This window comes from Arvicola amphibius, chromosome 12, assembly GCF_903992535.2.
Source record: "Arvicola amphibius chromosome 12, mArvAmp1.2, whole genome shotgun sequence".
Lineage (NCBI taxonomy): Eukaryota > Metazoa > Chordata > Mammalia > Rodentia > Cricetidae > Arvicola > Arvicola amphibius.
The window spans coordinates 54,681,028-54,706,913 of NC_052058.2; the positions used below are offsets into that span (position 1 = coordinate 54,681,028).

General features: G+C 48.1%; 1 protein-coding gene across 1 annotated transcript in view; it reads right to left on the reverse strand.

Annotated features, from left to right (window-relative positions):
* Fam78b (family with sequence similarity 78 member B) overlaps window positions 1–21,098 on the reverse strand; it is a 73,032-nt gene extending 51,934 nt beyond the window's left edge. The window contains exon 1 of the mRNA XM_038350207.1: window positions 20,836–21,098. Coding sequence (XP_038206135.1) covers window positions 20,836–21,098 — 263 coding nt within the window. The remainder of the gene's footprint in view (window positions 1–20,835) is intronic.
* Window positions 21,099–25,886: the final 4,788 nt, after the last annotated feature.

A 25,886-nucleotide genomic window follows, 5' to 3' on the forward strand; every position in this document is an offset into this window, starting at 1 on the left:
GAGCCTTCATCAATCTACTCTTAAATATTTACTTTGTGCTGGGAGCTGGGCTCATAACAGGTACTTAAGAAGCATTTTTGCAATTTGCAAATGTAGGATCTTTATTCCCACTTTCCATGGCAGAAAAGTTGCAGCGTGGGGGCGTTATGGTGGTGTAGATCAAGGTGAAGCGTGACTGACAGACACAGGACAGCTACCTCTGACTATTCTGGCTGCTACCTGGATGCACAGTTTGTGACAACTTGCATTGTCCTCCGTGGACACCTGATGGGCACAGCTGTTCGTGCTAGGTACATCCAGCTCTGGAAAAAGGCTACTGTTCTGGAGATGGTGGGGAGAAGGGGAGGAGGGGACAAGGCAGGCGAGCAGCAGCTGGTTACCTGTGAAAAGCTGCACTGCCCTCTCTCTGCATGGTCCAGGAGGACAGGCCAACAGTGACAGGTTCTGAGTTTCCTGGGCTTTAGCACATCTCCTTAAAAGGTCAGACTGGCTTTGGGATGATCAGCTCTGCTCTGACCTGAGTCATGTCGCATGGAAGAGGTAAGTTGTCCTGTGAGTCGAATACCTACATAGGTCACTAAGGGACAATGTGCAGTGAATGGAAACATAAATAGGTAGGGACCAGACTTCACTTAAGGAAAGTTCCAATATTCCAAACAACTCAGGTCTATTGGGGTGATGTGGCCCTTGGCTCAAAGAAGTGGGTTAACCTTATGATTGATCTACTGAGCATGACAATCCAGGAAAGATTGGTGGACAGAGGGCTTCACTGAGAAAATGATCATGTTTGTGGCCCCTATCAGGCTCTGGAATCCAACCTGGGTAGAAACACATGTTTTCTCAGTCCAGGAGACCTTCTGGAATAGCTGTGGTTCCGTTTATAGCACAATAGTATCTGAGAGTACAGAGCCAGGAACTCCAAGAGTATGTAGACTTTGGAGTCAGATCATTGAATTTAGGTCCCAGCTCTTAAAGGTTGAAAAGTCTTAGGCAAATCATTTAATCTATGTGTGAATGTGTGTGTGTGTGTGTGTGTGTGTGTGTGTGCGTGCATGCGTGTGAATGTGTGTGCATGCAGTGCATGTGTGTATGCATACAGTGCATGTGTGTGTACGCATACAGTATGTGTGTGTGTGCATGCAGTGCATGTGTGTGTGTGTTGGCCCTGTGCCTGACAGCTCACGAAGCACCTCTGCAGTGGCTACCCAAACCCTCTAGTGCATGTGGTAGAGGAGGGTTGGGAATGATGGAGAGGGGGCAGTGTAATGAGGAGCTGAAGAAGATGAGCCACAGCCGGCCCCTGACCCTCTGATAAAAATGAAAAGCGTGCAGTTTCATTAAGAGGTAATGACGAGGCAGACCAAACAGCTGACAAATGGCACAGCAGAAATCCTCTGCTCAAACAGAAGTTACAGAAACCAGGTTTCTCTGGGGATGAAAGAAGAGATGACACATACTCCCAAACTCAAGATTACCTGACAGTTGAGAGAGGAGGGAAGAGAGAGAGAGAGAGAGAAAGAGAGAGAAAAAGAGAGAGAGAGAAGAGAGAGGGAGGGAGAGAGGAGGAGAGAGAGGGAGGGAGGGAAGGAGAAAGAGAGGGAGGGAGGGAAGGAGAGAAAGAGGGAGGAGAAAGAGAGGGAGGGAGGGTCAGAAAGAGAGAGAGAGAGAGAGAGAGAGAGAGAGAGAGAGAGAGAGAGAGAAAGAGAGAGATTTTTTTACATATCTGGGCTTAGTTCTTTTGAATGGGAGCAAGCTACAAGCAAGGGAGGAGGGGTCTAGGAGTGGTCTAATCCTCCTTATGAATGATCCTGATGTGGGTGTCACGGAAACGAAATCAACAGATGGCAATAAATTTTTAGGAAGTGAAAGCCTTTGAAATCCAGAGTCACAGGAACCCTTAAACTGCTTCTAGGCAAGGGAGGCACAGGAGCAGGAAATATCTCTGAAAGGATTAGCCCAAGTCTGATCTGCCTCCTTCCAAAGGTGAGAGGCAGGGATGGGGAGGAGGCGGCTGGCTGTCCTCCTGATGGAGCAGGGAGGATCAGAGAGTGATAGGGTGGGTGGGCGGGGAGTCGAGAAGAGAGAGGTCTCCGTTCATCTTAACAGGCTTAGCTCCTGATAGACAGGGAGTGGGTGGCTGTTTATCTTTGAAATCCCAGCTATTTTCTTCAGTAAATAACTTCCTCTGGGAGGGGTGGGAGGCACATCTCCAGTTGCAGTAAGGGCACATCAAAGGTACAAGGCGCGCCCTGTGGCCATTCCCTCCTAGGAGAAACCTTTCTCCCTTCCTCCTGGTACTGACCGGAGGCTTCTCTGTGGACTCCTTCTTCCCATAAAGAGGCAACCCCTCTTCTTGTCCTTGTTCATGAAGAAGTTCGGGGTTTCTCCGAGGCTTCAGGAGTAGAGCGGAATGTGGGAGAAGGACTTAATTTCATTTTGAAGGCACACACCTGCCCTCATGCCCACTTCTTTGCATCTCCAACCACAATGGTTAATTTTAACTGTCAGCTGGTTGGGATTTAGAATCACTATGGAAATAAACCTCTGGGCATTCTGTGAGGGAGTTTATTGATTCGGGTAACTGAGGGGGTCGTCCCACCCTAAATGTGGGAGGTGCCATTCAGGGGGCTGGGGTATTGGACTGAAGAAAAGGAGAATGAGAGCTGACCATCAGCATTCGGCACTTTCTGTTTGTCGCTTCTTTGTATCTACTTGACACAGGCTAAAGTCACCTGGAAAGAGGGAACCCCAACAGAGAAAATGCTCCCAGTGAGTCGGCCTGCAGGCAAACCTGTGGGGCATTTTGATTAATGATTGATGGAGGAGGGCCCAGTTCACTGTGCATGGCACCATCCCTAGGCAGGGATTCCTGGGTTGTAAAAGAAAGCAGGCTGAGCAAATCACTTGAGGAGCAAGCCCGTGAGCAGCATCCTTCCATGGTTTCTGCTTCAGGTTCCTACTTTTGAGTTCCTGCCTTGGCCTCCCTTGGTGGACTGTGACTCGGGACGCATAAACCAAATTGCTTTTGGCCAAGTTGCCTTTGGCCATGGCCTTAGTCACAGGAACAGAATGAAGTCTAGGAGCCTCAGCTTCCTGAACTGTAGATGGGGCACGAGCAGCTGTGTCAAGCTCCTGCACTGTCATCTCCCTACCGTGACAGACTGTTCCTCAGGCTGGGAGCCTGGAAACACCTTCCTTAAGTCGCTCTGGTCAAGTATTTTGTTACCGACAAGAAAAGTAACCGAAACACAATCTATACCAAAGGGAACAGAAAGGAGGCTGGAGAAATGCTCTCTAATGGAAAGAGTTCGCTGTAGTCGTCACTGCTAAGGCTAGCCCTAGGATACCAAAGCTGAACTGCTCTCAGACACACAGATTCAGAAAGCCAAGATGCAAGAGTCACCACCTCTGCTCCAGACTCCTCTCACTTCCGTCAAAGCGGCTCCGGACTCATCTATACAATTTGGAGGGCTGCCCCATACAACACAGACAGGGGGTGGAGTTTTGACATTGAGGAACTTTTGTTATCCCACGTCACTGCCCAATCCAGCCTTCCAGAGTATGCCTGGCATCTTCCATCCCAGTACTCTACAAGCGGATGCCCGAGGCCATCCATGCACTTTGTCTAGCCTTTCAACAGGGAAGAAGGTTTCTTAGTAGACACTGGGAACACAGCATAGAGACATTCACTTGCCTCTGGGTTGCAGGAAGGAAGGGGAGACATGAGTCAGATATTTCTCCAAAGTCCCTTCTAGCTGCTTTATGAGGCGAAGGTAGGCCACAATGTATTTCCTTAGCCAAAGTCAGCAAAATGTCCAGTCTTGCAATTTCTACAGATTCAGAGACAAGCTCAGGTCAGACACATTCTTGGCGTTCAGGGGAGCCCATTCAAGCTTTCCAAAGAAAAGGTGACTAACGCCTTTTTCTTTTTCTTTTTCTTTTCTTTTTTTTTTTTTTTTTTGGTTTTTCGAGACAGGGTTTCCCTGTAGTTTCTAGAGCCTGTCCTGGAACTAGCTCTTGTAGACCAGGCTGGCCTTGAACTCAGAGATCCGCCTGCCTCTGCCTCCCGAGTGCTGGGATTAAAGGCGTGCGCCACCACCGCCCGGCCCTAACGCCTTTTTCTTAAGCTGGCATTCAGATTCAGAACCTGAAGGCTAGTGGGAGAATGTAGGCAAGTGGTGGGCAGTGAGTCAGAGACACTTTTTTAGTCTGTTGTCTGCTCCCCTGGGTCTTGGACAAATCATAAAACTTCTCAGAGCCTCAGCCTCAGTTTCTTCATGTGCAATAGAGATGTTACCTTCCCTGTGCTCCTCATACTGCCACTGAGAGGAGCAAAGGGAAGGCAGCAGATGAACGCATGCTAGGAACACAGGACCTTGATGAAGGACGAGAATCAGCACGGCTTGGCTGGTTCAGTATCTTCCAAACTGAGGATAATGCAGGGGGTTTGGGCCTCAGAGTTCACTATGACCACCATTTTTTTTTTTTTTTTTTTTGCAAAGGCTTTTGACCCCAAGGATTAATTTCTGTTCTTCATCATGGTTCTCGAGGACACCAAGTGCTACGTTTATCTACCTCTGAGTTAAATTTACAGATTTCCATTGTTCCTCCTCCCCCACTATACTTAGAATAGCGGTTACTATAAATCTTAAAGATATTTGATAAAATAATGAATAAGGATCAACTGATGGGCTACTTAGCATGCCTAGGATGATGTGGTTCTCTGAGCATAAACAGGGATGGGAAGAAAGTACGTTGTTTTTATTTACTGGTGTTAAAAGATTCAGTTACCAGCAACAGTGCTCTGAGATCCGTGCTTCGCTGTGCCAAAAGCAAAGATAAGAAGTTAAGAGGGTGGGAGGAGGGAGCCTATGAAGTTCCCAAGATGTAAATGTTAACTCATTAATCTTGTCAACAAGTTTATGAAGTAGGACCATTACTATTTATTCTTCTAGATGGGAAAGCAAAGGCAGAGAGGTTTAGTAAGTAGTTGGGGGCAGGATTCGAACCTACTTACTGAGATTCCTTGGCCCATGCCTTCTATATGTTGTCTCCTATGAAGGAGAGTCAGGGGTAATGAATTCTTGACTGTTGGCTTCTGGATCTCATACTTGTCTCTACTGAGCCACACCTTCTGATAACTTAGGCCTCCAACTTTAACAGCCGTGGCTACTCGGCACTGTGTTCTGCCTACCAGGAAACCTCTGAGGGATACAGGGGATGCTACGAGGGGCCCAGAGAGCTGAAAACTTAGGAACTCAATGCCTTAGTGTATTTTGGAGCTTTTGGCTTGTAGATGAATCTTGAATACATTTTGTACAGTTTCAATTTGGGAAGAGTGTTTGTAATGGTTTTGTTTGAAATGTTCCAACTATTGGCTGTTTACAGTGTTTTTAAATCTTACTTACAATTTGATATTTACTTTTTTTCCCTCAAAGATAAACACCCATATGCTTGGTGATCCGGTGTTCATTTAGAATTCTTTCAGTGCAAGCTTGGAAAAATTACACGATCTTTCAAAAGCCCCCATTTCTTTGCATATGGAATGGAGGTACTATGAATTTGAATGAGCTTTAAATGAGTTAAAATTTGTGTAAACAGTTAGCATCTCTTTCTCTTCTTCTTTCCCCCCTCTTCCTTGTCCTGAATTTTGCTTGTTACTAAGTATTGGTGACAGATACTTGACAGTTCAGATTCTTTTAATGGAGACTAACTGAGAGGAGACAACCCATTCTGTATCTTTGAACCAAGAGGCACAGACAAAAATGAAAATGGGGCCTAAGATCCTTTCCCTCATATAATTAATTGTTTATTACACTGGGTCATTCCTATAGACTTGTCATCCCACGATAGAGTTTCTAAGAGAAATGTTAACACTAATAAAAACGAGATTAACTTAATTAAATATTTCAAAACACAGACTTTTTCAAGAAGTTCCATCATTTGAAGATTTCTTAGTTTTTTTTTTTTTGAGTGACCTTGGAAAGTTCACCTCCTTTTTAATCTGTTTTCTTACCTTTGATATAAAAGGAATTGCACTAAGATCTCTGGTCCTTTAGCTTCTGAAGTGCCCTTCCCCCACTAGCTATTTAAGGGAACACTCAGTGTGGAATCCAATGGGGAGTGTGAATACTTCCTCACGGCATAAACCTGCCTGTTAAATTCTTGCTGAACCCTGGTTTGCCCACCGGTTCTATGGAAAAAGGTAATTCCATATCCAACCTCTAACAGTGAGTAGGGGCTCCACAGAACCAACACATGCAAGCAACTCTACGAGTCCTGGTTACAGCCTGGCCGTTTAGCTTGTTCCTTTGCCTGTTTGCTCTTTGTTTATGAGAGTGTAGGTTTATATGACTCCAACAAACCTGAGATCTCCGCATGCATCCCTGAATAACCCAGCACAGGATTCCTGTGTTCTGCTCCCCTGCCCCACATAGAGACAGATCACCAAGTGCCAGGCTGACTTTAGGCATGTGTGTCTCCTCAGGGGTCCCTGGTTGTGTCTTCCAAATGGCAAGGAATTTGCCTCCTGGTCCTATTTTCTATCCCCACCCCCCTTCCTCTGCTGGTCTTTCTCAGAGCCATCTGGAAAAGAAGGAAGCAGACAAGCTCCTGCCTGCCTGAAGCCAAATGCCAGTGCAAAATGAGCCCTTGATGCAAGGCCAGAGAGCAGGTGCAGTAAAACTTGAAGCCAGCTGCTGGTGTCTCTGACATTCCAGGGAGACACTGAGGGTTGCTGGGCTTCAGGAGGGCCTGGAGGCATTTTAGGAATGCAGGTTCCTTTCTAGAAGAATCTTCTGGCTTGTCATAGTAGTCCATGCCTTACAGTGTGTGTATAGTTGGGTGACAAAGATCATTGTCATTCATCAAAGTCCTTTGTAATACTTCAGCAGAACTAGATCTGCTGAGGCATCAGTATGCCTCTGTGGGTTGTGTCAAGTGCACGGTGGGGTAATTTGCTGGGCTCCCTTGACCTTGGCCTCAGTCAGAAGTCTCCTGGTACCTTGGCTCTCATCTCAATTCTGAATACAGAATGCTGAGACACAGGACTTCTTTTAAGAGTGCTGCCAAACACAAATTTATTTGAAAAATATTCACTCAATCCAGAAAGAGTAATCACTAAAAGCTAACTTCTGCCCATAACTGAGTAATGATGGCTCTAGTAAGCAAATCATAATAAGCTAAATATCTTGAAAAATCTTCCCATTACAAATTTCTTCTTAATGCATGGTTAAGTTTGCAAAATAAATTCCTTGGAGTCAAAAGTGAAGCAAAAACTGAAAAATTATAAGACTCATCCTAAAAAAAAGTAAAAACAGAAAGAGGAGTCATGAACACTCTAGAGTAGGGAGACACTTCACCAGATCTTCATAGCTGACAGTCCAAGAAGACAGAATCATCTAGAACACAGAACATCTGTGCAGAGCAACATTTTCTAGACAGAATCATCTAGAACACAGAACACCACCACAACATTTTCAAGATAGAATCATCTAGAACATAGACCATCTGTGCAGTGCAACATTTTCAAGATACAATCATCTAGAACACAGAATACACTACAACAATTTCAAGATAGAATCATCTAGAACATACAACATCTGTGTAGTGCAACATTTTCAAGATAGACTCATCTAGAACACAAATACCACCACAACATTTTCAAGATAGAATCGTCTAGAACATAGAATATCTGCACAACATTTTCAAGATGGAATCATCTAAAACACAGAATCTCTCTGCAACATTTTCAACAAGTTGGATCTTATACACAGCTTCTTTGAAAACATCTACAGAAACAACTCCGAACCATGTGGATGGTTGATGGTGTAACCCAGAGGCAAGACTGTGATCTAGTTTGGAACTTGGAGGCCAAGGAGCTTCATCAGCTTTGTGTTGGGTCATGTGAGTCAGCTTCAGACACTCAAGACAGGAAGCACTCAAGTCTTAAAAGCCCTAGAATTTAAGTGCTACCTTATAAACTGGTCTTTGCTCTTGAACTGCAGATATATCTAGCTCTTGACCTATCCCTATGGACATAAAGTGGGTGTTTCACCCATGTCTTTCGGTCTGGCCATTCTACCAGTTTAACCAGCAATATTTATACTAGAATATTGTCCAGTGTTTGTGCTCATGGAAAAAGGCAAAGCTTGACTTAATCCCCCTCTTCCTCTCTGCCTTCTCCTTGGATTCCAAACCCTTCCTACTCCGAGTCCTCAACACTATGATCCAATCTGGGGGATTCAGAACTAGAGTTTCATGGGTAAATTTCTTTAAAGATCATTTAGGACTGAGTTTTCTTCTGGAAAGCAGCTGCCCACTAATGCTACAAGGGAATGTGTGGACTCTGTAGTTCATGGGCTTCCAGAAGGGTAGGAGATCCTGCTTTCAAGGTGTGTGGTGTTGCTGCTTGGGTTGTGGCCCCCTCTGCATTTGTCTCTCAACCTCAGGTGGGTGAATCCAAGGGAGGGAAACAACGAAAAGTCAGAGGATTCAGGATACCCAATAGGCCTAAGAGTCTGAAAAGGTGACAGGTCCGAAGAAAGCGGCGGGTGGGAGCAAGACAGTGAGAAATTGTGACAAACACACACACACACACACACACACACACGCACACGCACACGCACACGCACACACACGCAAAACAGATGAAGCAGATCTTGACAAAAACGTTCAGGAGCCTGGCAGCAAACAGTAGCAAATCGCAGGCTAACCAGACTTCAGGGGCTCTTGGAGTAACTGGACCTGTAAGAACTATGTCGCATAGGTGGTGTGAGTGGGGGGTCTAAGTTCCCAGGAGATCTGAGGCTGCCTCCTCCTCCAGGGAAGGCAGGAACCAGGACTTAGTGCAGATGTTGAGAGTGGCGTGGAAGAGGGTCAAGGAAGGGAGGCTGATCACCTGACGTCGTCCTGGATTTCTAGCGTCCTCATGAGATGTGGCCTGAAAAGGCACAGATGTCAGTTCGGGAGTTGTGATATGCTGCTGGGAGGTCTATATTTTCCCCTCTGAAGGGGTTCCTCTATATTCATCTTAGGTCCCCAAAAGACCAAAGCACAAGAGAGTGGCCTGGACCCATACTTCCCTGTTCTTCCCAGCCCACCTCCATTAGAGAAAGCAGACACAGCATTATTAGGTTCCTATTCTAAAACCCCTTAACACAAAAAGAAAATGTTAGAAAATAAATGAAGCCCAACTAAAGTCCACGACAGAGACAGAGTCCCCAGGCTGCTAGGATATCCCTGTTAGACTCCCCCCATCTGTTCTGCTCTCCAGAGCCTCCCAGCTGAGCCCTGCTGTCAGGGGAGGGCCCTTGGCCCCCTCACAAACTGTCATCTTTGACACCACTTGGATCTTGTTTCTTTTGGAGCTGCCAGGGGACATGAGGATACCATGCCTGTCTGTGGGCAGGGAGCCAGGAAGAAGGACCATAATCGCCATCAGTACCTGGGCTGGGTGGGGGTAGCTATGGGACGGCTGGAGAACAGGGGTTCTGAGTTGCTGGGCATCCCAGCTGAGTCCCAGTCTCTCCATACGTCCAGCCTCTCTTGGCTGCCAAGGCCTCCTATTTCCTGCCATCTGTGATGGGTGTCTCTGGGGAGACCCTCTCCTTTCTAGCTTGCTAATCACTGTGTACAGACACTGGCACGAGGCTGGTCTCTGCTCCTGGCAATTGTGCAGATATCCCTTGGGCTGATCTGAGCTTCCTTCTGTGCTGCCAAGGGACTTGACTCCTCCTATGCTCTGTCTGCTTCCTCTCTGATATAGGTGATGCTTCTGCCAGCTGACCTGGACTCTTCTCAAACAAAGGTGTGAGTGTGTGAGTGTGTGTGTGTACGTCTAAAATCAGAAGGTAATAACCCGCTTGCTGATTTTCACACTAAAAGAGTAAGCAATGGGGAGGCCCAGGGATGGGAAACATCAGCAATGGCATCAGACAGACCTGGGTTTGAGTCCTGGTTCTGCCACTCACTCACACTCTCACCCGGCTCTTCTCTGGGCCTCAGTGTGCACGTCTGTAAGGTGTGCTTCTGGGCAACATAACTGACTATGCTGTCTACCACCCGGCCAGGCAAAGAGGATTCTGCTGAACCACCACTTGCATGTTTTCTAGCTGTTTCCATGGTTGTCAGTTTAAACCTGGCTATGAACCAGAGCTGGCTGGGGAGGGAGATAGAAGAGCAAGGAGTACTGACTCAGGTGCTCACATGCTTGGGTCTCTTCCTAAGACCTTGATCTCATGAACACCAGATCCTGACCAGCTGAATGAACTAGGCCGCCAGATGCAAGAACACTAGGCATAACCAATTTGGTTTAAAAATTTTGTTTCTCGGGTTTCCTTAGCAAGCAATCAGACAATGTCCAGGACATCCAATGTTCATTCATCCATCCACCCATTCACCCACCTATCCACCCACCCACCCATCCATCCCTCCACCCACCCACCCACCTATCCATCCATCCATCCATCATCCATTCATCCATCCATTTATTCAACTCTTTCGAACAGCTCATCACAGTCATTAGAATTAGTTTTATCTGTTCCTAATTATGCCTCTTTCACTAGTTGCCTAATGCTAGACATGACACCCGAACCTCTTCACTCCTATGTCATTATTTTATTCTGAGGAAAACAATGGTTTTCAGAGGCCGCGCGCATAAAACACTTGGCACCAGGTAAGCCTTCAGCAAGTGGCTCTGTAATCATTAAGTTGGGTTGTTGGTTATGGTTGCACAGGAGTACAGGTAAGGGAGATACTTGTCAATCACTCGAAGTGTACAGGTGTCCATATAAAAGACTGGCTCCCTGGTTCCAAGGGCCAAAGTTCCTCCTCCTTAGCAGGAGCTTTCGGTTTAGTTTGGTGGCACCAATCTCTTATTTCTCTAAACAATGTGAAGATGGTTCGTGGATATTTGGAAGAGTTGAGTCATTTAAAACAATCAGTTCTTGAATCGATTTTCCTAGCTCGGGTGTGGTGGAGACTGCCATTTTGGAATGGAGGCTCATAGTATGACTCTTATGGTAAAACAAAACACACACACACACACACACACACACACACACACACACAGAGAGAGAGAGAGAGAGAGAGAGAGAGAGAGAGAGAGAGAGCAAGTCTGATCCTGTTTCCTCATAGAACCAGCATCTCTGAATCCCCATGAAGCTTCTCCTTCCTTTCACAGTCAGTTCCTGACACCCCTCACCCCCTACCCCCATGGCAGAGGGCAAGGCAAGATCTAATTTACCAGTCTCTGGTAGCTCTCAGCTTTGCCAGAGCCTGTTCCCTGCACCACTCATTCCCTGGCAGCCCTGGCTTGTCTGCCCCTTCAGGATGCTGCTGTAGCTGCTGACTGAGGATGTCGATTTACTGTTTCCCATTAGCCAGACCTCTGACGGCCTTTGAGTGCTGGAGCCTGACACAGGCTCACAAGCCCGCTGGGAAAGGTCAGGCCCCAGGGGTTTAAGCCAGTGGAGGCTCCAGAGACAGGACTGACACAGCCACCCCACTTATGGACCATCAGACCATCAGACAGCCTTGTTTACTTTGTGTTTCTCTGACAGCCTGAAATTCCTCGTTGCATTTGTTGAACACATTTAGATGTTCCTGTTTTCTGCTCTCTGGTTTTCGTAGACTATAAATGACGTCTCTAAACATGCTCAGAACAAGCGACACACATACACATAGCGCTGCGGATAGTTTCTCCCAAGCCCAACTCCTGTGTACTTGTGGGAGGACTCTGGGGAAGAGTGTGGAGGATTACACACTTGGCCCGGTTCCACCAGTATTTGCCAAGATGACCTTGGACACATTATGGCAGCTCTCCGAGCCTCTACTTGCTTGTCTAAAATAGGGTATAACTGTTGTCCCCAAATCCGTTTCATGATTATTGTAAGGTTAATTATGGGACACCCCCTTACAGAATGAAATTGTGCAAAGGGCTTGGAAAGAATGACAAACGTTAAAAATAGTTTAAGACATAAATGATTTCAAATGCTGTCTTCTCTCTTCTCTAGAATGGAAAACCCATGACTTTTTAGGCCACGGAAAGCAGGGCTCTGTTCCTAACTCATTGCATGGGGTACACTGTAGCTTCCTAAATACATGTGAAGCTGTGACCAAGGGAGGCTTCTGGGTAGGGCCAATGGCCCTCTTGAGGATGTGGCTAAATTTTGTGGTTCAGGTTCAGGAATTCAAAGCAGGGTCCTGAATGTTGTCTAGAGAGCAGCTGGGAAGTGACTTTTTGGTGGAATGGGGGTGTCTTCCTCACTTGCCTCTCAACATGAGTGGAAAACATAGTCTTTGAGGTACAAAATGAGCCTTTCACCCCCCTCCTCTAGGTCTGGAGACTTCTAGGCAGACACCCATGTCAGGGGTCCCCTCAAGGCTCTAAGTTATTCTCTCTGCCAAGGGCCCAGGGCCACAGTTCCTTAAGGCTTCTCTGGAGTCACCGATAAGCTATAATCAAAGTAACGTGTACACAGCACACCACAGTTTGGAATCCCTTCCACAGTTTTCATCTCAGTTGATTCCTAACTCTAGACACGACTGCTCATTTATGTACAAGCAGACTAGACACTGAATTTGGAGGATTCTGCCAAAGGTCTCAGAGCTGGCGCCGGAACCCAGGTTTTCTGAGAGAGCCAGCAGCTAGATCTTAAGCTGGCATGGTGAATAGTTCCAATTGGTGTGTCTCCTGGAGCTTAATTAGAAGCAGGGTCCACCCACTAGCGCTGGTCTGATGGGCTTTAATAAAGGAATAGCCCAAGAATCGTAGCAGCCAGAAACATGTCTGAATACCTAAGGGCAGAGTTACCAGAAAACATTCTCTCCTCGCTTCTCCCCCCAGTCATCCATAGGACCACAGAGGAGCTGCAGAGGCATAGGCCCAGAGTTAAACTCTGCAGTCTGGCCACTGTGAGGAGTCTGGGAGCCGGAGATGGTATCTCTGTTCCCAGAAGATGAGCTCTGGCATGGATGGAGCTCCCGCCCTCCTAAGAAGATGTGATTCTTACAGTTATAACTTTCTCTCTGGTGGGGGGAGCATGAGATGGAGACTCAAAGATATTTGCTACCACGCTCTCTGAACTCAATTCCAAATTATCAAGGAAATGCACAAAACAGTAAAAAACAGCAAGGCTAAGTTCATTATTTTTATTTAGCAGAGCAAGTCTGGAGAACCTCCTTCCTGGAAGGCAAAGTGGTCCATTAGAAATGGAAGGGCCAGGGAATAACAGACTTGCTTCCTGGCTGGACCTCCTGCTGACTACGAGGCCACAGGCAGGTTGTTGACCCTCCCTGTACCTTGTACTAGGAGACCCTCCTTTTCAGGATAAGGCTTATGTGAGACTATATATGAAGGACGCTCAGTATTGTGGCACATACACAGGCCTCTAACATGTAGAACATGTGTTAGTTTGTGATCCTTCCCTTCTCAAGCAAAACCACTAGATTTTTCTAGGCACTCTTCCGTGTGGACCATTCTCCCCACACATCATTACCTGCTTTGTACTGAAATCCATCACAACTATGGGATCCGTTCTTAAACAGCATCTTGATTTGAGCATGAAAGAATGAGAAGCAATGTACCCCACAATACCTCTGTGGGTGCTTATCTCACAATGTGGGTATCTTTGCTGTTGGAGTTCAGGCTCTGGCCCCTCCCTCCCAGAGACTCTCAGCTCTATGCGCACTCTTCCCCTCTCTAATACTCACCGGCATGCTCTTCTGCTTATTTCCCATTGCTTTTTCTTCTTAAAGGGATCCATAATAATCAGCTGCTAAACTGTAGCCACTTCCTGCTTAGTGTTAACATAACAGAAACGGTGGCCTCTGTCATCCCTGGCAACTTTCCCTAATGCAACAATGTAGACAAGGGAAGGAGCCTGGGAAGATGGAACCTGATGCCTCCTCAGACCTGCCCCAAAAGACATCATGTACTCCTGCTGCCCAGTGGAAGGTCACTTGTGTCCTGCAGTCCAGCGCCCTCAAATGACCCTCTCCCTGTTCCCCCCTTCCCACTATGGCCATGCAGCCACAGTCTGGCACCCAGGCACAAAGCACATCTTGTTTCCTTCCTTCTACCTTTCCCCTAATCACGTGTGTACTCTCTATCCCTTTGGGAGTTGTGCTTTATCTCCAGTGAGCTTAATGCTTTGCTGATAAAACCAGTTAATCCTCTGCTGCTCCTCTTTTGCAGAGATGGAGGAGATTAGAGGAAAAGGGCTAGGCCATCTCCCCTTCAAGGGCACTCAGGACGCGCATCAGGGAACTGGAGCTTGCTTTCCACCTGATGCTCTAGACTAGGGTCCCCAGTGTTCTTTTCACTCTCCCGAGGAGACTGTCACGGGAAGGGATCATGGGTAACGGTCCAGCAGCCAGGAGGAGACTCACTGACAAATGGCTGATCTGGTTTTGAAGAGCAAAATGCTCAAAGAAGTCATGCCTAACGGTGAGGACCACCCTCTCAGCCACCCTGTGACAAAAAAGCAAGCACTAGCTAAGGGGGACACGTCTCAACCAGGCATGATCTTTATGCCACCATTCCCACAGATCCTGGGATGTGCAGAATCGGGGGTTCAGGTGGAGCAATGGATCCAGGGATTCCACGCCATGCTTCTGTGGGTGGGCACCGAGTGCCACTTTGTGGCAGGTAGGTGACCTGAGAGTGAGGCTTCAGCATTTGATGACTAGGACACAGAAGGGAGGTGGGGGAGGTGAAAGATACAAGCTGCATACTGAGAAGCAGACCTTCCAGTGAAGTCTAACAGAACACAAAGCGTGGGGGAGCGAGGCTGTGTGCTACTGTCAATCATTCCCTCGGGTGTCAGGAGTTTCATGGATTAGACTGAGGGTTCACATGTAAAGCTAATTTTGAAGAGACATGATGTGTTGAAGGGGACACGGTGATTTAAAGTGATAAAAATGGCTCATATATTTAGCAAGATCACATGCTTTCTGACTATTATCTATGGTCCAGGCAGTTTTCATGGAGGACACAACAGATATAATATCTACTTTCATGATACATGTGGCAAGTTAAGCGAACTGCTACACTTGCCCTTGCTGTAAAGTATAGGAACAGGGCATTATGGATGAGCAGAATTGGAGAACCTCATTGAAACTGTTAAGTCAATGATGGATTCTGAGGGGCAGTTGAGATTTGAATGATGAGCAGGAACTAGGTAGAACAGGGTAGGCAGGAGGAGCATTTCCGATAGAGGCCAGCCTGGGGTGAAGCTCTGAGCTGAGTTGAGTTAGTTCTACTGAAGACCTGGAGATGGCTGACGTGGTTTAAGAACAGAAATCCCGAGTGGGAAGTGGTTTATACATTGTATACCCACTGTGCCAAAAGTTACTAAAAAGTTTAAGCAGGAGAGTAATAACACCTGTGTTTATAATGTATCTCTGCCGGCCATGTGGGAAGAGACTTGGGGGAGGAGGAGGAGAACAAGGACGGAGGGGAAGTTCAGTCAAAAAGCATAAGATGGCAGCCACCAATATACAGAAATGGCTGCATCACGAATATGGAGAGTGGGGTCAGTAGGTCTCATGGTAGCCTGGATGTGTGGCAGAATCTCTGGAATGATACAGAGATGTTCTAGCTTGCTATAGCACAGGGAGTGGAGCTATTCTGTACGAAGACAGGCAAGAATTGCGGATGCAGAAACCTGGCGAATGCTTCAGTGGAGATCAACTGTTTATGAGCCAAGCTGGGTACGGTGCAGCCCTGTAACCTCAGTGTGCAGGAGGTCAAAGCAGGAGGATTGCCATGGATTCCAGGCCAGCTTGGGCCTCACTGTGAGTACCAGACCACGTAGGGCTACATGGCACAATAGTTCTCAAAAGACTAAACAACAACAACAACAACAACGTCAAAAGAGATCAACAGAAAGTAACTTGAGTGTGGAAATCTTAAGCCTAAGATACCTTTCCGACAGTCAAGAAGAGCCACACACAGATACATGTACCTGGTTGCATACCAGAGAGAGAGAGCATCTGCTGTTATTGGGATGGATGGAATTACCGGGAGAAAGCACAGAATGAGAAGAGAAATGTGTATTTTGAATAACATAGAGTAAGATTTATAAGGTAAGACAGAGGCCAGAGCAGCTGGAAAGAGTGTGGAAGCTAAAATCTGAGAGTAATTAACTATGACAGAAAGCTGTCAGCCACGTGGAAAGGTGAGTGTCTTTCAATAGCAGGTCTATTGGTGTTAGAAACATGGAAATTAAAAACCCAAAAGGAGTATGTTTCTCAATAGATAGCAGCGTGGATGGGAGGGAACAGGTCTAAATGGGAGGCTAATGAGGAGCTCGGCAGCTGCAGCAGTGATGAGTAGAGAGCTAGCAGACTCTCTTGAAGGTGAGCTATGACCTCCTAAATTTCACCCAAGCCAAAGCTCTCCAGATTGGCTGGTCTGAGCTGATCATGGAAGATCCCCTTTACAATCGTAGAAGACAATGTAGGCAAGAGGCTCCCTAGCCACAGCCATTCCCCCATCTCAGCTTCACCCCACCCATTCCTGGCAAGAGAGCTTTCTTCCTGATCAACCTCACCCAGGAAATCTCTTGGACTGAGCACTTGGGGGTGTTCTTCTGCCTCTGCTGGACAGCTTCTGCACACCCAAGAGGTAGGAAGAAGGCACAGAGAAACTCCTACCATCCCCTGGTGATGAAGAGCTGACCTTAACTTTCCCTTTTCTAGATGTTACGTGATGCTTCCCAAGAGGCCCCAACTCCCTGCGAGATTCCAGCCACTGCTGTCTGTGTGCACTCCACACAGCCTAGTCTTTGCCCTCTAACACACTTTCTTCCCCCATCCCCGAACCTCTTGTTTCTCTGTTTTGATGGATGTTCCCCATATTGTAGAGACCATTAGAGACACCGTGCCTTCAGAAAACCCTTCCTGGTTCTTCTTCTCAAGACATTCTTTTCTCACCCCCTGCACATCACTGGTTTCCCTGGTGTGAGGGAGCGAGGAGGTGACTACAAAAGCCATTGTTTGCTCTGTGGTGCTTGTGAGTCAGGACACCGGGTGGGTAAGTATGTGTTCACTGACGGCAGACTGGGAAGCCAGCAGCTCTTCTTGAGGGAGGAGGAAGACTTTGAACATTCAGCTGAAGACCGCCTTAACCAGATTCACCAGACCCAAGTCAGAAAGAAAGAGGTGCCACAAGTAGTCACCAACCTGGCTCTTCATAGTCACTTGGGGAAATACTAAATCACTTAAGTTCAAGTTCAAATTACAACATCATCGCCATCAACTACTTCAAATGTTCCTTTAGAAGTCTTCCCTTCAAAATGGAAATCAAACCCACTTTGGGATTCCATCCCACTCCGGTCAGAATGGCTATGATCAAGGGAAAACAATGACAATAAATGCTGGCAAGGATGTGGAGAAGGAGGACCCCCATATTCAGTATTGGTGGGAGTGTAAACCTAGTATATCCATGATGGAAGTCAGTATGGCGCTGCCTAAAAAGAATTAAAATAGAACTACTATATGAACTATCAGACCATACAATACCACACCATACCGCACCATACCAACCATACCACAGCACACCACACCATACCATACCACACCAACCATACCATACCAACCATACCATGCCATACCATACCATACCATACCATACCATACCATAGAACCACCACATCACTCCTAGGCATATACAGAGGATTCTATATCCAACTACAGAGATATCTGCATATCCATGTCTGTTGCCGCATTATTTACGAGAAGAAGGAAATGGAACGAGCTCAGAAGTCCATCAGCAGAAAGATGGAGAATGAGAACGCAGTGCATACACCCAGTGGAATTTTTACTTAACCATTAAGAGCAATAAAATTATGGAATCTGCAAGAAAATGAATGGATCCACAAAGTATCATTTTAAAGTAACGTGTCCTGGACTCAGAAAGAAAAAAATAAAACAAAACAAGCCTCCAAAACAACTACACCCCCTTTCCAAATTCTCATGTTCTCTCTTATAGACTATGAAACTTAGGTAGGAGGCCACAAGAGGGGAACAAGAACTATTGAGAAAAAGGGGGAAAGGTCAAAAGGTCAGATGTAACAGGAAGGTGTCAAAGGGCACAGGAAGGGAAGAGGACTAGTGGGGGAGGCAAAGAGAAATGAGAGCAAAAATTTTGTTTGAAAAATGCCATAATGAAAACTAATTCTATGCTCTCCTTCCCTGGAGGAAGTTCAACATTTAAAGCACAAAGCCATGTTCTCTTTCAATCCTGGAACCAGCTGTTTCTTGCTGTTTTAGCTGTGGGTTTAGTACGGCACAATTCTTTCCAAAATCTCAAAAGGGCACCCTTCTAACCCAAACTTCACTGTGCCACGCTTCTGTGAGAGAACGCTGGATGGAGTGGAATCCAGCCTGCAGTGTCTGTTGCTCACGGCACTGGTGAAAGCAGTCAGGACAACCAACCAGCAGGCGACACTGACTTCTGTGCCATCCGAGTTCCCATTAAAAAGTTTACATTGGCCATGTTTTCAGTGCCTAAATATTCTGTAGAAATTGGTTCAGTAACATCTAGGCTCTAAAGTGGCCCTAAACACATAGCAATTATTACAACCACAAAGAGATCGGTTGACTCTGGATACAGATCTATAATAATGCAATTTATGATTTCTTGGGGACTGTTCCTGCTTCCCTGCAAGAACAACACAGAAACCAGCAATCTTAAAATATCAAAAGTAGAAGTTAAATGAAACGAGCAAAATCGTTCCAAACCCAAATGTAAGAATTCAGTAGGGTATGTCAAGGTACTATATTGTAAGGAATTCATGCCTGTGCAAACTGATTCCAAGGTAGACACACCCTCCCCTAGGTAGAAGGAAGTTCTGCTTGCTATCATATGTTTACAGCTCAACTTGACTTCTTTGGCAGGATATATTTTATAGAAGGAATTAGCATATATATGTATATTATATATAATTAGCATATATATATATTATGTGCTTTGTATTTACTGATTTACAAGGGACTTGAGGCCACAGAGGTCTCTCCTGTGTAGTCATGGGAAATGTGGGGCTGTTCCTGTTCAGTTATTCCATGCTCCCTTTACTAAGGGATTCAGGCTTTGTGACTGTCTCCAGAAAGATTACTGCCACCTTCCCCCCCCAATCAGGGTGAGGCCAGGGGCATCAGATAGATGCTCTCTTCCCTAGCCAGGTTTTCTCTTACTTTGGTGAAAAGAGTGAGTTTCAAACCGGCCCAAGCAAAACAAACAGTTCTAACACACACGTGTAAAGAAACAAAACAAACAGTTCTAACACACACGTGTAAAGAAAAAAAACCCCACTCTTTCCACGTTGTGTCTTTTTAGATGGAATGATTCACCCCAAATAATATGTCCCCCATGTCTCTCACTTCCGGAGAGACAAGAACACAGTGTGCTTAGGCATACTGCAAAGCAGGGTTCACATTTCTTCACCACCAACCAGTTTTCCCCACTGAGCTTTTATGCTTAAAGAGCAAAGTGCAGACTCTGGGAGGAAAAGGGAACAAAACGATCTGTCAAAATTCCTTTTAGCACCTATGACTAGTGTTAACTTACATGCTCTGAGAGTGCAAGAAAAAGCCCCAAGACGGCTGCTAAAAAGATGATTTGACCTTTTAAAACGCGAACTCCCCCATCCCATATCCATTTTAAATAGGTAAATCTTGAAAGCACCATAATTTTAGATTTAAGAAGTGAAATGAGGTTGAATTTCTAGAAAAGGGGGTTCCCTAAAGGCTACAATCTGATAATTACTGACGCTGTAATAGGAGGCAGAATGCAGGCCCCAAATCTCCTAGCCACCTATGGTCGCCAAGTGCACGGAGTCTCATTCTGAAAAGGGACAGGAGGACAGATGAAAATTTAGTAAGTAAAAAAGTCCAGAACGCGACCTCCCAAAGTCTGCGGTTCCAGGACAGGATGTCTGCCCCTGGTGGCAGCAGAGCCCTGGCGATCTAGGTGCACCCGCAGCTGCCAAACCCTCAGCGCGCACCAACCAGCGCTGCTGAAGGAAGTTGGAGAGCTCCCAGCCAGCTGACTGGATTCGGCGGTGGGCGCCTGGGAATTCCTACCAGCGCTGCAATTAGGAAACTTTTGAAAAGTAAAGACCCCAGACAGTTGAAGGGACTCATCCTTTCCTTGAGCCTAAGAATCATCTCGTGCCGCACCAACCGGCTGCTAGCACAGGCCACCAGTTCCGCCTGGCCCGGGAGCCTTCCAGCTTCCCACCGCTCCAGAATTGGTCCTTGGGGGCACATCGCCAGAGAGGCTCTCTGCCCGGTTGGAGGTTCCAGACCAAGATACCGCTATGCTCGCTGGCCTGGGGGGCGATGGCAGAATCTCTAACTCCCACTCGGACACCCTGTACCTTCTCTTTCAAGCCCGCTAGGTTTTCTCTAAAGGACGCACGACACAGACCATGCGCCCCCGGCACTCCACTCCTCTCCCCAAACTCTTTCAGGGGAGACCCACAAACACAAACTGTGTCCCCCAAACTCCCATGACACTCGCCAACCACCCCATCTTTGCCTCTCGAAACCTCCCAGTTGCGTTCTTCCTGCCCCTCACTATCCTCCTCGCCTTTCTGAGGAAGTCAGAAGCAAAGAACGAGAAAATGCCTTCGCTAGGAGCCTCCCGTCACCCTCCCTGTCACTGAAACAAAAGCGCAGGGAGGAGGGAGGTGGGTGGGGAGGCGAGAGGAAGGTTCAGAGAGAGATGGGGGACAACGGTAAGAGGGGCTGGGGAGGGGGCCGGAATGGAGAGCCGAGAGAGGGGCCAGGACCCCGCTCCCGCGCCGCGTGGCGTGGCCGGTCGCTTACATGCCCAGGTCGCTGTAGGTGTTGAAGAACTCCATCTGGTTGCACGCCTGGATCCAGCCCACCACCCAGGTCTCGTGGCGGGGGATGGGGGGCATGACCACGCGGGCCGAGGCTTTGAAGTAAGGGGTCTTGTAGCGCAGGACGATGGGCGAGGTCTCCTCGATGCGCGTGGGGCACTGGTCGATGGTGGCGCACACATCGTACACCACGATGTTCTCGCGCCGGATCCGCGCCTTGCAGGTGATGCTTTGGATACAGCCCATCCTGCCGCCCGGCGCCGGCGCGGCGCGGCGTGGGGCAGCGCGGGGGCCCGGCGCGGGCAGCCGCGGGCGCCCGTCACGCCGGCATGGCGACGCGCCGCTCGCTCCCGGTCCAGCTCAGCTAGCGCCTAAGAGCGAGGAGCCGCCGCCGCGGGGCATCCTCCGGGGAAGCCCCCTCCCCTTTCCGCGCGATGGGTCGCGGCTGCCCCGACGCCCGCCCACGCCCGCCTCCTCGCTCTAGCAAGGGCGCGCGGAGCGTGCGCTCCTAGGAGGCGGCGGGCGCTCTCGCCGGCTCCCGCGCCCCGGCGGAGGGCAGGGAGGGGAGCGGCGCTGCGAGGAGTGCTGCCCACCCCGGGCCGGAGCCCCCCGCCCTTCGCCGGAGAGGAGGCGGCGGTGGCGGCGGCGGCATGGAGCTGCGAGAGGGTGGCGGCGGCAGCGCCCGGTCTGTCTGTTTCCGCGGCGGCAGCAGCAGCAGCCGCCGCCGCCGCCGCCGCTGCATGAACCTCTGCACCGCGGCTGCCCCCCGCGTGCAGCGCACCCAGCGGCGGGCGAGCGGGCGGCCCGAGCGGCAGGCGGAGGCAGGCGGCGGCGGCCGAGACCGCGCTCCCTCCCGCCCCTCCCGGGAGTCGGACAGCGCCCACACTCCTGCACCCGGCTTCGGGGGTGTGGGGGGCGCCAAGGCGTTGTAGCCCTGGGTGGAGAGCCCGGCGGGCTAGGACTGCGGGGGACGCGCTCCGCGGAAGGGACTGGCTGTACGCCATGAGTTTGTCCCTCTTCGGCTGCCGTCCGGGTTGGGGGGGGGGGTAGTGTGCAAGGGTGGGGGTGTTTAAAGGGCCGCTAGCTCCCGGGCGGGGTCCAGCACGTGGGGCTGAGCGGGGCGGGGACCCCGATAGGTGGCGCCCCGCGAGTGGTAGTGGGGTGCAGACATGGGACCCTATGTGTTGGGTGGGGCCGAGAGGGCGCGGCGCCGCTGCTCAGTGACCGGTGGGAAGCACAGCCGGGATAGGAACTCCTGGAGGAGAGAACGTTTGAGACAGCTGAGGGGCTGGAGAATCAGCTTTATCTGAGATTTATTTGTGATACAGTTTGCTATAGTTGGGCGTGACCTCCTCCAGTATCCTATCCGGAGAAGGCTGAAGTGTGGGCTCCAGCAGTGGCACTAAATGGATTTACCTCTTTCCCTGGCTCGCCTTTCCCTCTAGAGTCTAGGAGAAGCTTTTCTTTGCCCCACTTTATTGAGAGTGGGTACCTGAGAAATCCCGCTGGAGGCTGACACAAAATCACCCAAATGCCAGTGTTAGTCAAAGCGCGAGCTCAGCTTCCTCGTGGCCTGCTTTCATCCAGCCTCTCCACACACCCGTAACATACTCTTTCATCAGAACAACGCACACCGGGGATTGAAGCTCCTTGGGAAACACTTGTCTTTTCAGTGTCTCGCATCCCAAGACAGGTTGTGCTTAGCACGATCATTTAGCTAGATGAGAATGTTTAGCTGCCGTCCTAATGTTACCTAAGGCCTGTTACATACAAGGGGAAGTTCAGGACAGTATGGAACCGGGAGGATTAAAGAGTAGTAAACCATTCAGGACACAGAAAGCTGGGAATCTCAGGGATCCTTTCTTGTCTTTGCTTCTTTGGAAGTTGCATAGTGACCAACACATGGTCACTGTGATCTCAGGCGTCAAAGACGAAGAATATCTATCTATCTATCTATCTATCTATCTATCTATCTATCTATCTATCTATCTATTTTACTGTGCATCTTCTCACATCGTTTAGAGCCAGCAGCTTCTTTCAGCTTTTTTCTTCTCTCTCATGATCATTGCACATCTCCTGGATCTGGTACTCAAGTGAGCTCCTCTAGCAGGCCACCGGAGCCTGCTGCGGTTAGCCCTTGGTTAGGACAGGATATGATGAGTAATGTAAAAGTTGCCCGAGATCTGAAAGCAGCCTTCCTCATTGTCTTAGCTTTTCTGACACTTTGACTCGCTTTGTTTTCTTCTTTGGTGACATGGTCCATTTTCTGATGTAGCCGAAGACCTCAATCACTGGTCCTTTTATTCAGCAAACACTTCCTGGTGGCTTGGCAGAAGCCAAGTATTGTGCTAGGTACTAGAGACTCGGAGCTGAAGGAAAGCCTATGGTTCACTTGAGAAGGTAAATCTGCTAACAAGTTACAGTTGTCTGTGAGGCCACTGTAATAAGAACATATACCCAGTGCCACGGGGGTGGGGGGGAGCAGACAGGAGAACCACTGAGATTTGTAGACGGTTCTACTGAAAAATGACAATTGAATTCGCTCCTGAAGGACTGATGGAGACTGGCCAAGAAGAGCTTAGTGTGTAGGGAGACAGAGAAGAGAGTGTCAAAAGTAAATGCATAGAGATGTGAGAGAACCCGAGCGCACGTGGGGAGGAGCGGCTGGTAGTCCACGTATTTCTCAGTGTTATGTGTGGGCTGTGGGCTTCAGATCTCTGTTCCCAAGCCAGTTATTGGTACAGAAGTTGATCTTCAGAAGGAGCTGATGAGAGCAAGTTCACAGTTTTGGGTGGGGTGGGGAGTGACGACTCTGTATCACTGTGGAGACTAGATCAGGCAAGATTTCAGGGTCTGTGATGACAGACGATTTGGCCTGAAGTTAGGGGAGAGCTATGGGGCTGCGGAGGCCTGGCTGCATCTGAGAGTCATTAGGAGGAAAATTTGATTACTCAGTGATTGGTTCGTGTTAGAGAGAGGTCTGGGCCACCTATTGGGTTTTCCAGCTTTGGCAATCAAGCACGTGATCAGAAGACAAAGGTAGGAGTGTGGGGGGGTTGAGTCAAATTATGTTAGGTTGGAGGTGCTCCAGAGCCTGTTTGGGGGAGGGAGCCAGAATTGGAGTTTCAGTGGTTATTCCCTTCTAGGAAATAGACTCAGAGGAAAACATGTAGCTGGAGAATCAGGTTATCATTCTCATTTGAATAATTTGTCGGTCTGCGGTAGTGCGGATAATATCTCCATTGTCTTCTGGCAGCACAAGCCAAGATGCCATAGATGGCAAGAGCATGCTAGCTGTCTTCAACTTGTAGAAAAATTGTGTAAGGGGGAATTTTTTTATTTTCAAAACCCAAACTAAGACTTTGTTGTATCTAGTAGAGTGCCAATAAAATCTATTATCTGCAGACTTTGATCCGGGACTCTCTGGAAGCACTCACCCGTGACCTTGGTGCATTTCCAGAATCATGAATGTCATCATGACATACACTTTCAACCATAAATACAGTAAGCTGTAGTCATAAAATGGTAGGAGTTCTTTCAGACTCTTAATGGTTCTATAAATAATGGGATTATGATATTTTCTAAAGGTGTTTAAATAAAAATTGCAATTTCAAATAAACTTATTCATTACATTGTATCGTTACCTTATCAACCGCATCATTAACTGAGTCTGCAAGAAAAAAAAAGACTCCGTGTGTGACTTACTGTGCGAATGTCAAAGAAGAGCGTAACTGAGCTGTATGGGGACACAAATGCCAGGTGTTGCGTGCGGTCCACACACTGCATCTGTGCCCGGCAGGGACTCCTTAGCTTCCTAGAAGCCCATTCGAATTTATGTCTCAGCAAATTACTCCATGACATGGACCTTTCAGATCCTCCAGTGGGGACCATTCCTCTCTCCCAGCTGCTGGTCGTTAAGTGGCAGCACACCTGTGCGGGTAGTGCAGATGAAGCGCTCACAGGTTCAACAGCTTCTCTGTGAGGCTCTGCTGTGTTTCCCTCTCCCCTCTTTCTGTTGTTGGGGATCTACCCTAGGACTGCTGAATTCTAGGCAAGTGCCCTGGTTCTGCACTACACCCAGGCCCTCTTGGGTTTCTCCACATGGGGCTCCCTTGCCTCTGGCAGTGCCACACAGCTGCCTTTGCTGGCGGCCTTCATGCGGTTCGCAGTGTTTGCTCACACTATCTTTTGAAGCAGGCAGTCTCCTCTTCAGGAGAACAAGCCCCCATACTCTGTCACCCAGTTCAGTGTCTGGTTTTCAGTCAGCATTTACAAATTAAATCTGTTCTTGGAAATACGACGAAACCTTATTTCCCATCCCTCCCCGACAACCCCTGCAAGCTCTATTACCTACAGTAAGGATGCCTTTGGGTCCTGATTCTTTCTCATCCCACTGGGTTTTTCGTATGATCACCTGATGCTAATTGATGCCCTTTATCTTTGAGCACTGTAAGTTGTCAGAAAGATTATCAATTCTGCGTACCCAAACTTGGAAAATCTCCAGTGGCAAGACATTGACAACAATCACTCCTTATGCATAACTTCATCGGAGCTTATTCTCTGGGTGCGGCACACAAATGCTCCTTTGTAGCCCAAGCTTGTGATGTTCCGGATAGGACAGAGGTCCTCAGTTCCCTAGCTGGGGCCCTCCAGCATGCTCCGAGGGATTCCAGCTTGGGTCCTCTGCTGCAGTGACCCTGTGCTCTGACTTTTCCAAAGGGGGGGAATCTCTGACTTTACTTTTCCTATTGATTGAGTCATTGCTCATTGTCAAGCATGCCTTTTAGAAATTACGGGTCACAAAGGCCTATCTTCTTGTGAACCTTGGCAGGAATTTCCAGAAACTGAAGAACAGACTACCAAGAGTTGAGGAGTTGTCACTGAAACTGTTAAAAATGGAGACGGATTCCAATCTGGCTTCGATGGCCTGCAGACAGGCAGGCAAGGGGCTAGATAAAGCATAGCAAAGGAGAGGCACAGTTCCATTTAGGTTTATAACTTTGTGGGCTGTGCCTTTAGGGCCAGAGTGACCAG